At 39.2% G+C, this 17,194-nt stretch overlaps 1 protein-coding gene across 8 annotated transcripts in view; it reads left to right on the forward strand.

Annotated features, from left to right (window-relative positions):
• Window positions 1-17,194, forward strand: part of LOC109984498 (focal adhesion kinase 1-like) — a 58,171-nt gene that overhangs the window by 26,955 nt on the left and 14,022 nt on the right. For 3 of the 8 annotated variants that reach the window (XM_065947849.1, XM_065947848.1, XM_065947842.1), the window contains 14 exons: window positions 407-461; window positions 5,119-5,259; window positions 5,520-5,597; window positions 5,865-5,972; window positions 6,802-6,919; window positions 7,295-7,325; window positions 8,274-8,338; window positions 8,641-8,727; window positions 12,315-12,371; window positions 13,231-13,251; window positions 15,144-15,241; window positions 15,717-15,801; window positions 15,909-16,009; window positions 17,040-17,155. In XM_065947849.1, coding sequence (XP_065803921.1) covers window positions 407-461; window positions 5,119-5,259; window positions 5,520-5,597; window positions 5,865-5,972; window positions 6,802-6,919; window positions 7,295-7,325; window positions 8,274-8,338; window positions 8,641-8,727; window positions 12,315-12,371; window positions 13,231-13,251; window positions 15,144-15,241; window positions 15,717-15,801; window positions 15,909-16,009; window positions 17,040-17,155 — 1,161 coding nt within the window. Of the gene's footprint in view, window positions 1-406; window positions 462-5,118; window positions 5,260-5,519; window positions 5,598-5,864; window positions 5,973-6,801; window positions 6,920-7,294; window positions 7,326-8,273; window positions 8,339-8,640; window positions 8,728-10,307; window positions 10,326-12,314; window positions 12,372-13,230; window positions 13,252-15,143; window positions 15,242-15,716; window positions 15,802-15,908; window positions 16,010-17,039; window positions 17,156-17,194 lie in introns of all 8 variants that reach the window. The other 5 variants (XM_065947844.1, XM_065947843.1, XM_065947846.1 and 2 more) reach the window with 5 other exon arrangements.

Below are 17,194 nucleotides of genomic sequence, written 5' to 3' on the forward strand. Positions count from 1 at the left end.
TGTCGGCCTTTCTCTCTACTCGTTCTCTCCTCTACTCCTCTTTTCTCCAGAGGAGTTTGAGTGAGTCATTAACTCGCTTCCTGTTTTAGCTCTGCACATCTTTCTTTGTCTCTGTGGTCTCCCTCTTTGTACTCCTCTCTCACTCTCTCTCTCTCTTTCTGCTCTCCCTGTTTTTCCTCAGCCTCGTCTCTTAGGAAAAGATGAGTAGCACTCCGCGGTCAGCAGCCCTTCGTCATAGCTTTCTGTTTCTCTTTTCTGTTTCTTGTCTTCAGCTGCCTAACTGTATCTGTCTGTAGCTGAAAAAAAAAAATCTGCAAAAATCAGATAAACACAAACGCTTGTCAATTAGCATTCCACAGTGTAATTACAGCGTAATAAACATGCTTCTCTGTGTGTCTCTTTCCAGGAAGGATGTGGGTTTGAGGCGTTTTTTCCCAAAAGACCTGCTGGATTCAGTCAAGGTGAGAAAGGACACTTTAAAGTTATATGGAGACAAAGACAGGTTAAAAACATGAAGGATAGCTTGTGAGGTCATCCAAACAAACACCTTAGTCACACTATTGCACAGAAAATACAAAATGTATGCAACTCGGTGGATCCAGTAAGCATCTCTCTCCCTTCAGTCACCTCTGTTATCACACTGCCCCAGCTGCTCTGGTGAAGTTGCTTATTTTCCAAAAGTAACAAAACCTCTTGGTTTTATGGACAGCTTTACAGTTTAACTCAGGGCTTCTTTGAGCTTTTTTTTTTCTCAATGTGTTTCTAGATGTGCTGTTAGACCTTGTGTGGTCTGACAGACATTATGCAAAGCAGTCAAAGACTCCAGATGACTGTAATGTATACTTTGCCAAATATCCACTGAAATTCAGAAGAATGGAGATGGTGAGAAAAGGCTTGTACAAAAAACAATTAAAAAAGGGTAATACTCACGAGTGTGATGTAATCATTGAGGTTGTACAATTCATTGCAATTTCATCATTATTGAGATATGAGCATTTGCAATAAACATCTGCGTTTAGAGCAATAAATAAGACAAGTTATTTAAACAAGCAATGTGTTCTAACTACGACTGCATGCTCTTCATCTTTTGGATGTAGGCCTGGGTGCAAAGACTATGCTTTTAGAAAATATGCATGTTTTAATCATTCTTTATTGCACTTTATATCGTCACACATATTTTTGTCATACTGTCCAGGCCTAGTGTAGATAATATTATATGTGAAATAATCCAGATTTGAAACGTTGTCTGAAATGTTGGGAGCAGGGCATATGCTGTGTGGCAGATTTTGGTTTCTGTTTGAATATGACGGCTGGGTGTGCTAGCATAATGAGCAGTGTCTGTGTCAGTGATAAATTTACGGCACACGTTTTTTGGGAGGGTCTTGGTGTGTGTGTGTGTGTGTGTGTGTGTGTGTGTGTGTGTGTGTGTGTGTGTGTGTGTGTGTGTGTGTGTGTGTGTGTGTGTGTGTGTGTGTGTGTGTGTGTGTGTGTGTGTGTGTGTGTGTGTGTGTGTGTGTGTGTGTGTGTGTGTGTGTGTGTGTGTGTGTGTGTGTGTGTGTGTGTGTGTGTGTGTGTGTGTGTGTGTGTGTGTGTGTGTGTGTGTGTGTGTGTGTGTGTGTGTGTGTGTGTGTGTGTGTGTGTGTGTGTGTATAGGAAAAGCCCAGTGAATTTGGGGTCAGCGGTCTCGATGTCAGCGGGCGGGCAGACAGATGCTCGGCAGAAGGAGGGAAGCTGACTGTGTGTGTGTGTCTGTGCTGGAGTGTGCGACCCTCAGGTCATGTTTAAACCCACTTTCTCTTTTCAACAATGAGGAGGGAGGGGGCGGCATCATTGTGCACCTCCTTGTGCCCCCTGGTCTGTCAAGCCTTGCTGACTCCCCCCTCATCAGGAGCCCACATTCTTAGCTCATCTCCTCTCCCTCTCATTTTCTACTTTTTTTTTGCAGACTTGTCTTAGTTTCATAGGCCATGAACACACACACACACACACATTCTAAGAACAACAACTGCGAAAATCTGACTCGATTGAAGAATTTTTATTTTACGATATTTATGAACCATTTCATTATCAAAAAAACAACAACAACTTGAGAACAAAAATAAAGGACCACAGCATCAGTTACTTATCTTAATCATAGATTGTGGAGCTTAAGAATGAGATAATTATCGAGTGTTTTGATAAATAAACAGCCTTACATTTTCTGACCAAGTTTCAAAAAAGATATGTTCGGGTTTTGGAAGGTTGATTAGAGGTTGATTTGGCCCTTTTACAATTGTGACAGACAATGCTTGATGTTAGGCAAGTGGCACATCTGCTCTAACACACACACACACACAGAGAGAGAGAGAGAGAGAGAGAGAGAGAGAGAGTGAGCGCGCGCGCGCGCAGCTGTCATGTACGTCGCCGTCGTTTGCTCTGGTGAAGAGAATGGTAGTCATTTAATGGGATTATTCTCCCTCAATGGACTCTACCTCCACACACACACACACACACACACACACACACACACACACACACACACACACACACACACACACACACACACACACACACACACACACACACACACACACACACACACACACACACACAATAACCCCAGAGCAGATGGCTGTGGTAGTAAACAGTGACTGATGTGTGCTGTGTTGAAAGCGTTATAAAGAGCGGAGTGTGTTCATTTGTATTGACAGGCTGGCCGGCAGGTTTGGTCACACTGACCTCTGGAGATCAAAGTTTGACCAAAGCAGCTTGAGCTGAGCGGAGGAGTCTGTTTTCCCCTCACAGAGTGATCACTCACTGAATTTCTCTCTACTCTACCTTTCTGATGATAACTGCAAAATGATTTGTTGATATAGCAGTGTGATTTATTGTTGCATTCAAACACATAATGTGATAGATAAGTGGAGTTTTTGAAGTATTTTCTCAAATGTAGTGTACATATTTTGATGAACTGTGATGAAATGTCTCATCAAAACCTTAAACTATTTGTATCTCTTAAGACTAGATAAATGTATTCATCCTTTTAAAACAACTCTTGAATTCGAGTCATTTTTACTTGTTCAAGGCTAGCTTTTAAAAAAATCATTTAATTCATTTGATTAACATTTAAAAACAACTTCTTAAAACGTAATAAGGCCAACATTTCAGATTAACCCCAGCCACCTTCAGCTGATGAAACACAGAAACCTCATAAACACTCCAATCGCCATTTCTGTTCTTCTGTATATAGACTGAAGTTATTTAAACTGCCTATAAACCCCAAAAGTAGATACACATAAATATATAAACAGAAGAGTAGAAAACAAAGAAAGACAGAAAGAAAAAAAACAAGAGTTTAAACAATCACAGTACATGTCATAATGCAGTGTTAAAATTAAAATGATCTGATAAATGATTTGAAAAAGGTAGCCGTAAAACAGGTTGGTCCTCAGCCTTGATTTAAGAGTTTCAGCAGACCTGCAATTTCTTCAGCGTTGTTTCGTATATACGGAGCACTAAAACTAAAAGCTAATTCTCCAGTTTCCAGGTCAAATGAAGTTTACTATCAGATTGCTTCTCTGTGTGTAAGAAGTCAGAGAAGTGACATAACTGGTCAGCCCTGTTGCTAGAGCAACGGTCAACATGGTGATGGTGAGGGTGATAGCTACTCTCAGCACTTCCTCTCAGGAAGGGTGGACTGACTGTGTGTGCCTGTGTGTATGTGTGTGTGTGTGTGTGTGTGTGTGAGAGAGAGAGAGAGAGAGAGAGAGAGAGAGTGTCTCTCCTGGAATTCAAGGAATTAAAACAGTGATCCTATCAAGAGCACAAAGTACACACAGAAGCACATACTCATTTTTCTGTAATCACAAGTGTGTTATGAAATGTTGAAAGGACACATATACACATAAAGCTGAACACACAGGGACACTGCTGTGTGTGTGTGTGTGTGTGTGTGTGTGTGTGTGTGTGTGTGTGTGTGCACGTTTATCTACAATTAATATATATAAAAAAAGATATTTGTTTAACACTTTTTTAAAGAAAAGTCTCGGTTGGAATAATTCCCCCCCCTCAATGTAACAGTTTAAGCCCGCTCACATGGGTTACACTCTCTGTACGTCTTTGGATAATCAGATTTTTGGGCCTCATTAGGCTCGACATGCCCTGATTGGTCAATTCAGTGTGTCTAAAAATAAATCTATATAATTGATTACTCTTTGGTTGTGACACCAGTTGTTCAAACAGTTAATATATTTTGTGTAGAATGACCTTAATGTCTACTGTAAATCCACTCATGTTTTTTTAAGCCTGGTCTGTATTAAACTAAATCTCCTGTAATCTCGATCTTAATCTATATATGGGGGGCTATTTATAGAACGGGACTGTCTGTATACTGTATGTGTGCGAATGAATGTGAATGTCTATTTGATCTACTCTGGCTTTTATACATATCAATGCTTAAACCTGCAGCAACAAGGACATTCAAATGTACAAAGTTCATTTGAAGGAGCAAAGAGATTAAGAGGTCATTTTTACTAGGGTTGAAATCCTCTTCATGTTAGTTACATATACATCATTTTATACCAGATAAAGAGGATTATATACACATTGTATATATCTGTATGTGTGTGTGTGTGTGTTGCATATCTTAAAGCATGTCATGAAGCTTTGGAGGGATTGTAAATGTCAGAACAATGTTCCCAAAAGGATTTTTTATTCTTTTACTCTCCATCTGTCAACTCTCCAGTGACATAACCGACAAAAAAAAAAAAAAAAAGGTTTGAATTTGTGATTGTGATGCCAGCAAGAAAAACCAATACTGACACACTCGAAATCTGTATGATGATCACACAGTGAGACGTATTAAACACTCTGCAGATAAACATGCAGTCTTTAAGTTTGATGGAGTGTGTTAACTATCACTGTGTCTTTGTGAAGATATTGATCTGATCCTAGTGAAGTGGTGAGGTCAAATTGATTGGAAGCACACCAGAGGATTAATCAATCAATGTAATCTTCTCCTCATGTCACTCTGTGCCCACATATACATATCCCAGCATGCGTCCCTCTCCTTGAGTTAAAGAGTTTCTTCTATACTATTTAGAAAATGTTTTTTTAAAAGTCTCTTTCTTTGTCTTTTAGGCCAAGACACTTCGTAAATTGATCCAGCAGACGTTTAAGCAGGTAGCGAATCTCAACGACGAGCAGTGCATCCTCAAGTTCCTGGAGGTCCTTGCACCAATCTACCGCTACGACAAGGAGTGCTTCAAATGTGCCCTTGGGGTAGGTTTTCATCCCTTCTTGCCTACACTCTGGTTTGTTGTGTTAGGTTGACCCCTTTTGGTGGAAGTAGGTATTGCAGGATGTGTTGATCTGCCACAGAGTGTGTCTCAAGTTTTGGGATGAGGGCTTTAAACTACAAATGAAAAAATGAAGGATATCTCTGACTTCCTTTCTTTCTCTCACTCTTTTCTGTATTGCCTTTTTGCTGTCGCTCTCTTTCTATTTAACTTCTCGTCTTTTTTTCTTCTTCTCTCCAACAGTCCAGCTGGGTGATCCAGGTGGAGTTAGCCATTGGACCAGAGGAGGGGATCAGCTACCTCACTGACAAGGGATCCACAGTGAGTTTTAACAAATACTACATTGTTCTACAACATCCAAGTAAACAAACGTTTTTTTATTCTCCCTATTATTGGCATTTTCTGTCGCCAAAAAGTATTAAAAACCAAATGCTACAAAGGCAGCATTGACTTTTGAGTGGAAAACGAAGGCTCGATAACCATAGAAAAATGCTAATGCTAAGCTCATGTTGATGAAGGAATATGGAGTATGGCTTAATAAGGAATACAGTTAACATGATTTATTTTTCCACTCTTATCTGTCCCCAGCCCACCCATCTAGCTAACTTCACTCAAGTTCAGTCCATCCAGTACTCTGCTATGGAGGAGAAGGACAGGAAGGGGATGCTACAGCTCAATGTAGCCGGAGCTGCTGAGGTATTGTTTCACTCTCTATCTGATGCTCTATTGTGTTTCTTTGTTCAGTTTGCTCCACAAGTACATGATTTGTAAGCGTACCATGAAGTAAGATTGTTTTTTTTGGATCTTAAATAGTTACCTCCAACATGTGAGCCACATGATCGTCATTTATATGCACATCCATTTCTTTTTCTGATATGATTAAATATTATATTGAGTAGGTAATGCCTGAAACTCATCTTTTTATGTCTATATGTTTCTACTGTAAAATGGAGCATCCATGCAGCAAGATCGATGGCACTAGCTATGATTTATGATCATTTATAAAATAGTTGTTCAGTCTCACACTTTAGAATAAATCCTGCAGACTCGGCTTTCTTTGCCCTCTAATCTTGCTTACTGTGTACTTCTTTTTTTATATATTTTTTTTTATTTTTTTTTATTTTTTTGCCTTTAATGGAGAGAAAGGACAGTGGATAGAGTTGGAAATCGTGCGTGCGTGTATAAGCTTGTGTTTTTCTTTGTATAGATTTCACACAATGGCTCTACACACAGCAGGATGGTTCTGTAATACTCACTGCTGTATGTGTGGAGTCTTTCTGTTATGTTGGCTTTGATAGCATTGGATTTACACAAACATACACACTCACATATAAAGACACACACTTTACTATGAGAAAGAGGAGAATTTCCACTGACATAAGGAGCAGCTTGAACCCCACTCTCCGATGTTTCAGAGTATATGAGTGTGTGTGTGTTGTCCCTGCAGATAATGGCTCTGTGTAATAGGCCTACCCATCTTTCTTTGTTTGTGTGCGTGTGCGTGTGTGCGCTTGTTCATGTGCAGCCTCTCACAGTTACAACAGCATCACTGAACATGGCAGAGAACTTGGCTGACTTAATTGACGGCTACTGTCGGCTCATCACCATGGAAACGAATTCCTTCATCGTCAGAGTACAGAAAGGTATGACACTTGATGTCCCTACTTTCTGTCCCACCGTTGTTAAAGTTTTTATTATTATTATTTTTTTTAAACATCCTGTGGAGTATTTTATTTGGTTGAAACTTCCTGTATATTATTAGACTGTACAAAGTTGTATCACAGTATATAATGTAAAGTTGTATAACAGTAAATAAACAATGTCCATATGTTCTCTAAAGAGTGTACATCTTGTATGGAGTGTATTTTGTAAGCAGGAGAGACTTATATGACATAATTCAAACTGTTTATAAAGTCCTGTTTTCCAAGGGGACATTGTAAAATTATGTTGTGAGTCTTGCATATTACTCTTGCTTCACATTCCTCATTCTGATCCTGATGTGTGTTCTTGTCCTCTAGAGGGAGAGAGAGCGCTGCCTTCCATCCCAAAGTAAGTCCCTGTCTCTTTCTTATTACTCGTATAGTAAAATCAAAGTCCATCAAGTTTTCAAAGGGGCTTATAACGTTGCTGCGAGTTGTCAGATGTGTGATTTTTGTTTTTTAAGTCTGTCTTTTCCAAGAATGTAAAGTTATGGGGTTTTATTTATAGGCTGTTGTGCACATCTGAATCTTTGTAAAAAAAAGGAACCAAAAAGAATTATGTTTTGCCTGAATTATTGGCCCATTATTCATGCTGCCTTTTTTCCCTCTATAAAAAAAAAACTAACCAGGAATAGAAGTTGAGCCTTTTTAGGAATATATGCTCAGATTTATGTCTCCGTCTTTCTACTGCAGCATGTAGTTCACTGTGTTTTTTTTTTACCTTTCACTGCAACAGCTTGGGTGGTGTGTGTTCACATTTCACTGTCAGTTAGTCTAATTCAAACTCCTACTTTTTGCTTACTTTTAATAATTTTTACTCATATCTCTGTCTCGCTCTTTTTTCCCCTCCTCTCTCTCTCTGAGTCTCTGGTCAAATAAGGAGATAAGTTTAGGAGCCAAATGTTTTCCACTTAGGGTTTTTAAACACTTGGGTAGTCTCCTCCTCTTTCTCTCAGTCTCTCACTCTTCGGGTTTCTCTAGTTTGTTTTTTTTCTCTGCTGGTTGTGGTCTGTGATATAAAGAATGCAGTCAAAGTCAGATTAAACAGAGAGAGAGACCACAGCAGAGCCCGAGAGTTCATTTTAACAGAGCAGAGCCCGAGAGTTCATTTTAACAGTGGGGGTTAGTTTGGAGAAGCAGGTTTCTAAAGCCTCCTCTTTCTGGACTTAAAACATCGCTGACCTGCACGTTAAAGAGTCTTCTGTTTAAACCTGTTTGTTTTTTTATACCCAGTTTTAGCTTTTTGTTGGACTGTCTTATTATTTTTTTTGATTTTTTTTTTTCCGTTTTTTTCCAGAGTTTCCAATAATGAGAAAAAGTTGGAAGCGGTCAGGAGTGGAGTAAGAACCATCTCAGTTTCAGGTTGGTAACAAATCAAACACACACACGTTCACAGATGGAATGAAAAAGTCTGACAGCTTCCCATGGCTCCGACTATTGCCTGTCTTTCTGCGTTTCTATTTCCTGCATCATCCGTTTTTTCCCCTTACTCATTTTTTCCTCCCATTGTTTTCCTCTCGGTTGAGTCTGCCTGTCCTCGTCCTCTGTTCCTTCTTTCTTTTGTTTACTTCCTCCTCTCCCTGTTGGTTTCCTTCACATCTCCCCCTTCATTCACTCTTTTTTTCCTTGCACTCTTGTCTTCTTTCCCGCCTGATTGGCTGCAGAACTTGTGACACCGACACCTCCTAAGCCAACCAAGGCGCGGCGTTTCCTCCTCCCCTTTGCCTTCTGTTCAGATTCACCGCCCAATGGTATCCTCAGCTGTCATTGGACAGTTAGTGGGAGAGCGTGTCCACAGAAATTGTGATGTGGTTGAATAAAACGCCTGTTTTGATGGTCAAACTTGTTTTGCAATCTAACTTTGCAATAACGGATACGTAGGCATTCAGAAATGAGATTGCACAACTGTGTTGAAGTATGTTGGAGTTGTTTGTGGTCTTTCTTGATTGGCGTTATAGCTCCAATTTGACCCAGAAAAAAGTTAGAACATTTTTTCAACTCCAAATGATATCAGACTTATTTGCTGATTTTTTTCACATAACTTAAAATAATTTTTGGTTATAATAATATAAATATATATATATATATATATATATATATATATATATTATATAAATAATTATAATAATTGGTTGATAATCTTTTTTATCCTCTGCATCACAATAGCTCTCTTTTTTAAAGATGCCCTCTCCTACTAAACTTCACTTTTTTCTTGTTGCCTTGTTGTCTTTACTAATCAGTCTCACCTCCACGTTCACACACTCAAACACACATTCATCAAACAAAATAACTGTGTGTGTGTGTTTGTGTGTGTGTTTTTCTGTCTAACTATCCTAATAAAAAAAGACTGATGAAAAAGGACAACTGGGGGCGCTGTTGGTTCGAGTGCCGTGTGATCTGTGGCTGAAGTCTTACTATTACTTATTTATCTTTCTTGCTAAGAAAGAAATGAAAATGATGATGCCAAAGGTCTCACCAAGGAGATGATTAGCATAGCTTAGCATAGCAGGGAAAATATGAGTGTGAAATAGCCAAGATTAGCTTTTTGTATCAATTGTCAGTCTTGATGCGATGTTAATGTACATGCCTTATGCTAAGCTAACACGCATCAGTCTGTATATTTTAGCCTTCTCCTCTAGCGAGCTCCTCTAGAGTATATCCTAAAATGTTGAACTGATCTTTTTTGACTGTGGTGGTTTGGCCTCTCGTCATTGTTCGGGTTATGATTCATAAAGAGGTTTTTAAGGTCATTACATTTAGTTGGACCTGCTGTATCATTTCCTCTCCTTTTGATATAAATACACACTAAATGAGTATTTTCTTTACTTGGATATGTGAGAAGCCTTGGTCAATCAGTCCATTGGATCTCACTCTGTCCACTGTTTACATTACAACCCTGGAACTCACTCATGTTGAACTCTAATGGATCCCCACTCTGCTCACGTTAACTCTTCAACTCACAAATATTTACAGCTCGACACAAACATCATACATCACTGAAACAAAACTGGAGTTCAAACATTGCCGACTGTTTCTTGCATTACTTCATGTGTCTGCAGAGCATTAATGAAAGTTGTTCACTCAGCCTTTTCTCTGGAGATATTTTGGGATTTCTTACTAACTAACTGCTGGCTTAATGTTTGGCTTTGCAGATCATGCTACATCACTCGTGTTGTTTCAAGGCTCTTCATGCTCTAACCGCTCTCTTCTCTTTTTTTTTTCTCTGCTCTGCCTCTTTTGATTTTCTCTCTCTCTCATTGCTGCTATTCTGTGTCTCTCTATTTTACCCCTCTGCTGCCCTGTTCCCTGCATGCTCTTCGGGACCCTGCAGAAGATCTTAGCGGGGATGGTAAAGTTGATGTTGTTTATTAATCTCTCTGTTGTTCCGTCTTCGTAGTCCTCACTTACCAACACACTGCAGCCTCCTGGGAAAGAGTTGCATGTGTGTTGGTGTGTGGGTGGATGTTTGTGCATGCATTCCTACTTCTTGAAAATGATGCATTGTGAATGTATAAAATGTGTAATCTACATTCAGGCTGACTGAAGTCACTTAGAATCAACAAATGTAAACAATCTATGCTGTTTTTAAAGTGTCTGAGACTGGAAGCATGCATAAATCACCAGTAGCTCTAATGAGTTTGTTCTGTTGGTAGCTACAGTGGTTTACTATTTTAGTTCTGCTGTTTTTGGTTTTAAGATGCTTGTGTGTTTGTGTTCGTGTCTGTCATTTGAAATATGTCTGCTTTAAACCACGAGAGAGTACGTTTTGAAAACTAAGTGGTTATTTCTCTTTAAGGGAACATCTCCAATCCTTTTTCTCTCCCTACACATCACACACACACACACACACACACACACACACACAAAATCATGCAGACGTGTACTTACATACACTCTTGCATGAAGTGTAGAGCAGGGAGAGGTTTGCTGGATTCAAGAGCGGGTGCATTCCTTGCTATAATGGGATAACTAGATCACACACACACACACACACACACACACACACACACACACACACACACACACACACACACACACACACACACACACACACACACACACACACACACACACACACACACACATTATCCCACTTGATCCCTGAATACATAAAGAGACAAAGTTTGACCACTCAGACTAAAAAGGACAATTGTTTTTGGGACAATTCCTGAACCCCTTTGGATGGAAAGTGCTTCACAGCATTGCACTTTAATAATTATTCTTTTTTTTTTAAATATGTTACTGAAAACTTTAGAGTTAATAGTAGATGACATTATTACACATGTTGAAACTTTAATCAGAATGGTGTTAATCTTAACATCTTACTTTTGGCAGGACAGAACATTTTTATATTTCCTAAAATGCTATGCATCAATATTTGAGTAATCAACACGTCCTTCTTCTTTTGGCATTTTATTCTACCTGCCTTGCATTAAGAATGAACTGCTAGCCAGTAGTTCAATTTCCATCTTATTCTACATGGCAGATTGTTTTTAAATGCCACAAGCTTTAGAAAAGGATTTCAGCTAAATTGACTGCCTTGTTCCCACAGACTTGGTTAAATCCTGAGCAGAGCTGAGAGAGTAGCGTTCAGGACAGCAGATGTTTGACTCTTGTTTCCAACAGCTGAGTCTGCACGCTGATTTTATTTTAAACACCGCCATCTGGTTTGGAAAGACTCAGTCCATCTTTTCCCTTTTCTTTTTTTCTCTGCTGGCTCTGTCCTCTTCCCCTCTTTGTGCCCTATCTGTCTGATTCTGCACAGATTTGAGCCTGAACACTACCATCTGCTTACATGACAGCCTGACCCAATGCTTCTTCCCCTTCCTTTCGGTTTCTCTCCTTTATTCTGTTCTACTCTTTTCTTCTCTTGCATCCTTTTTGACTCGTTTCTCTTTCCTGTTCTATCTCTCGCTTCCAATTTCTCTCTCGTCAACACACTCTTTTCTGTTTTCTCCTTTATTCCCTCCACTCCTCCATCGCCACACTTACAACCCTGCTGCCAGCTGCTCTCTCACAGACAGATATGCACAACACATGCTCAGCTGACACTCTCCGCCAAGTGTGTGTGTGTGTGTGGAGAGGGAAGGAGTCATAATGTGAGGAGCTACGTGGGAGTTAAGATTTCTTCGGGTTTCTTTTTGCAGTTCTGATTTTTCTGTACACGTGCTTTTGAATATCAAGAAGCCTGCATTCTGTAGAGCACGGTAAACTGAGCAACGTGTGCATGATTTTCCCTTTTGTTTTTGTGTTTGTGTTTTTTGTTTTTTTTAACTTGCAATCCTGTGTTGTGTAATGCATCTTGCTTTTTTAACTTAATTTGTATCTAATGCTACAGAGACTGATGACTATGCTGAAATAGTGGATGAAGAGGACACGTACACTATGCCCTCAAGTAAGTAACTTTTTTTTGTGTACATAATATCTGCAAAATAAATTATATATAGTCTCAGCTTCTTTTAAAAAGCAGCAAGAGAACTGTAAAAAAACTACTATTTCACCGTTATTCTTCAGTCAACTGCGTCTTAATTGCAGTCTGCTTTCTAATAGCAGCGTGTGGTGTGAATCTCATCCAGGAAACGCACTCACACATCAGAGAGTTCAACAGTTAAAGTAGGCTTTGTTCAGTAATGGCCGTTTAGAATTCAGTTCAGATTCACCGTCTGACGTAAACATGTGGAGGTCAGAGGATCTTTATCTTATACTGTTAGCGGTATGTACTCTCAGTACATCTGTCAAATTCATTCATATGTTAAACAAAAAGCCATGAAATGTGTTGAAGAAGTTAAGCTCCATTGGCTGTGGACGTTTGGGCCAGTGCTCATGTGTTTGATTGCGTGGCCAACTTGAGAAAAAAACAAAAAAACAAATAGACTGTGTTCTCCTTTCTTCCCGCAGTCTTTTTTCTATATCTCTCTCTCCGTCTGGCTTCACCTCTTTTGTCTGCTTCTTTTTACTTCCTCTATATAACAGACATCTGACATATTATCCTTCTCTGAGTCTGAGCTTGTATGTGTGTCTTCTTTCTGTTTTAAATGAAGCTGCGTAACAATAGCCACCTTTTATCAGACGTATAGATCTTTTAACAAAGTTGACGTGTCAGCTAAACATCAGATAAAGTGTGTAAACGTGTTTGTTTGTTCTGAGCTGTTTTCAATCTTAAGCTTCTCTCTGGCTCTCTCTCTCTCTCTCTCTCTCTCCCTCCCTCTCCCTTCATCTCTCTTTCTTCCTTTTCTCTCCCATCACCAACACAGTCAGCTATGGAGTAGTTGAAGGTAAAACTCACTTCCTGTGAAAAAGATTCACATTTTACATTCCCGTTCATGCTTTTCTTTGCCAGGCACAATCTAACTTTTTAACGATGCTAATCAAAGCAATTGGTGCATCCTCAATCCGCGAGATTTCCAATTTATTTTCTTGAGTATCGGCATCTATTAGCGTTTTTTGAACAGTAAAAACAGTTAGAGTTGTAGTGACGTTAATTATTAGTATCTGGCAAAGAAAAACACAAGACTTGAGACACTAAACCCGCAGATTGTTGTTGCCTTTGTGGTCATTCGTGTTTGGTAGAAGTTCATTTGGATCTGGTGATGGAAAAAAAAAAAAAGAAAAAAAAAAGAGGCAGTGCCAGTCCATAAACAATGCAAAGTGTTTCTTCATTAATCAGAATTCAAGAGCGTGCACTCTATCCAGACCTCTGGATCCAAACAGCCTCACAGTCCTCACATTGTTTATGGGCTTGGTTCTCATTTCACCATCATCATGTCAGTGTTTTCATTTGTTCATCCTGATTTATTCCAGTGGTTGATTGTTGTCTTCAATCAGTGGCTTTTTTTTGGGGTGTTTTGGAGCAACTTTTAATTCAGAAGAAAAGATGAAGTGCTGTTCATTTCATTGTATTGGAATGTGTTGTGGTTATGGTGTGTGTGTGTGTGTGTGTGTGTGTGTGTGTGTGTGTGTGTGTGTGTGTGTGTGTGTGTGTGTGTGTGTGTGTGTGTGTGTGTGTGTGTGTGTGTGTGTGTGTGTGTGTGTGTGTGTGTGTGTGTGTGTGTGTGTGTGTGTGTGTGTGTGTGTGTGTGTGTGTGTGTGTGTGTGTGTGTGTGTGTGTGTGTGTGTGTGTGTGTGTGTGTGTGTGTGTGTGTGTGTGTGTGTGTGTGTGTGTGTGTGTGTGTGTGTGTGTGTGTGTGTGTGTGTGTGTGTGTGTGTGTGTGTGTGTGTGTGTGTGTGTGTTCAATGTTTGTCTGTTGGAGTCAAATAGCAGAAGTGTGTATAGCCTAACAGATAAGTGAGCTTTTAGAAGATGGCCAATGTCCTGCACGATCCTCTTAAACTCTGACGTCCTTTTTGACTGCAGGTGATCAGTAGCTGACGTTAACTCTGCTGAAACAACTTTTACAACAAGGCTGAAATATATATAAAGCATCAATGTCAGCGTGGAAATGTCAAACATGCTGGTGCCAAACAACCACATATATTGAAATTATTTTGGATGACCTCACAGTTCATAAAGTAGTTATAGTGTGATGTCTCTATAGATCATGACACTTAGTTTAGAATCAGTCAGTTAAAGGGCAACATTGAGGCTTAGGTGATCTCTGCTTTTCAAAGAGTTTTAAAAAGAAACATGCTCTTTATTTTAAATGCACCGATCACAGATCTTTCTATGAATTAACCTTTTTGATAATCATCCATGTAGCCCAGATTTTTCCCTGAGTCAGCATGATAAAAGGACTCTGGCATACATGTTTCAGAGTTATTTCGAAGATATATTTACACATATGGTGCAGTGTGCCTGTTAAGTGGAAGTTTGTCTAATGAGGTGTTTGTTAATGGAATATAATCGGATCAACAAACTTGGGTCATAAGGTTTGTGTTTGGACATTGTTTTTGATTAATTTTGGTATCATTTGTTTTTATTTGTCTGAGGTTTACCAAAAAGGTTCAATCATTTGACTGGTATTAAATTAAAAATCATTTTTAAAGACTTTCACTTAAGCTCCTGTGATTAAACAGATTCATGATAACATCCAGATTGTTCTGTCCTGGTAATCCCCGTTCACAGATTGAAAACAAGCATGTCAGATGTGATGTTGTTGTGAGAAAACCAGCAGAACAAATCCATTTCTCTCTTACGCTTTTTTTTTTTTCTTACCTCCCCCTCTCTCAGCCCGGGATTATGAGATCCAGAGGGACAGGATCGAGCTGGGCCGCTGCATAGGAGAGGGCCAGTTTGGAGATGTGCACCAAGGAGTTTATAACAGCCCGGTATGGTGAAATACACACACCCAAACATTCATGCATCTTGACTAACAGTGGTAGAACAAGAATTTACTCATTAGAAATAAATGAATTATATTATTTGAGGCATTGCAGTAGAATGTTAATTTAAATAGCTTTAAGCTGAAATGTTTTGGAAAATACGTTTTCAGCTTTACTGATCTGGACAAAAAGGTTTAATAAAATGTGTAACTCAAAGCTCTTTATACTTGTTACTTCATTTGTTTGTTCTTTGGATACTAGTTTAAAGTTAATTGTATTCAGGCGTTTTTATATGTGTGTGTGTGTGTGTTATTGGTTTGTCTGTTTACTGCATCAAACATTAAAAAAGTTATTTTGTTGGTTAATTATTTAGAATTATTCCTGTTGAAAATAAATGTCATTTTTTTTAAAAGATACTGACTTCAACTAGTCACATCCTGTATTCTCTCTAATGTTATAACTTGTGGCGTGTTTCCTGCAGGACAAACCATCTCTACCTGTCGCCATTAAGACGTGTAAGAACTGTACGTCAGACAGCGTCAGAGAGAAGTTCCTGCAAGAAGCATGTAAGAGAACATTGATTTATTTAATGTGTGTGAAACCCCTTATGAAATACATACATTTCATTTGAAGTTAGTGTGTTAATGTGTGTGTGTTTTTGTCTCCCGTACAGTGACAATGCGACAGTTTGACCACCCTAACATTGTGAAACTGATTGGCGTGATCACAGAGAACCCCGTGTGGATCATCATGGAGCTCTGTACACTTGGAGAAGTAAGCCTGAGTAGAGTTTGTTTCACTGCGTGTGGCTGAAAATGGAAACTAGTCATCAGCTGTACAGTTATTTTTACATCATAGACTATATTAGATTTTCACAGTGCAACAGAAAAAACATTAAGTATCAATAATCGTACTGACAGTTAATCTGTGGTATGCTGTTTACATGAACCACAAACACAACTTTAGCCCTTTTCACACATGCACAAAACTCCTGAAATGTTTGCGTTTAGCTGCATGTGCAAACGCAAACGGCTCGATTCTTTGAAAATTACCACTAAATGACTCTCAAGCTGGACTCTTTTCTGGTCGCTAAAAACAAATCCTGTCTTCTAGTCCTTTGAGAACAAATGTAACACATTTTTAGAATTTTTAAAGACTGCCAAATATCGAACATTTCTCTCACATCATTGATTCATTACACTTAATACAATTTAACACATTTTAATGCAACTAGCCTAGGATGAGCTGATGTGTGAATGCAGCAGGTAACAAATTCACCTTGAGTGGTGGATGATTAGAACCTACACAACTAGTGCAATCTTTGTGCAATGAAGCAGTTTGGTACTCTTCTGCTCTGGTATCAGGCTCGTTTGCTTCTCATCCATCTGCTCACATCCTTTTTATGTCTTACGTCCATAAACCACCTGTCAGGAAAATCTTCAGGCTGGGGAGGGAACACCAGTAAATAGGCAAATCAAGAAGATTTAATGGGCAGCCTGCTGTCCACATTTTCAAGAATTTGGGAGTGCATGTGTGTTGTAGATTTTTATTATAATGGTCTGAATAAAGTTTATATATTGATTTAAAAACGTATATCTTAGTTTTGCATACCTATTGTTTTTCATTCTCAATATGATGTATATCATGTATATATATCACGTATATATGATGTTATGCAACAATAGAATTTCCCTCCAGGATTGAATCACTGCTTATCTCAAATACACCCTCTCCACCCCTGTTATTCTCTCTCTCTCTCTCTCTCGCTCTCTCGCTCTCTCTCTCTCGCTCTCCCCCCCTACAGCTGCGTTCGTTCCTCCAGGTGAGGAAGTACAGTTTGGATTTGGCCTCTCTCATTCTGTTTGCCTACCAGCTCAGCACAGCGCTGGCATACCTTGAGAGTAAACGCTTTGTACACAGGTATAAACACACACACACACACACACACACACACACACA

The sequence above is a fragment of the Labrus bergylta genome, chromosome 19, assembly GCF_963930695.1.
Source record: "Labrus bergylta chromosome 19, fLabBer1.1, whole genome shotgun sequence".
NCBI lineage: Eukaryota > Metazoa > Chordata > Actinopteri > Labriformes > Labridae > Labrus > Labrus bergylta.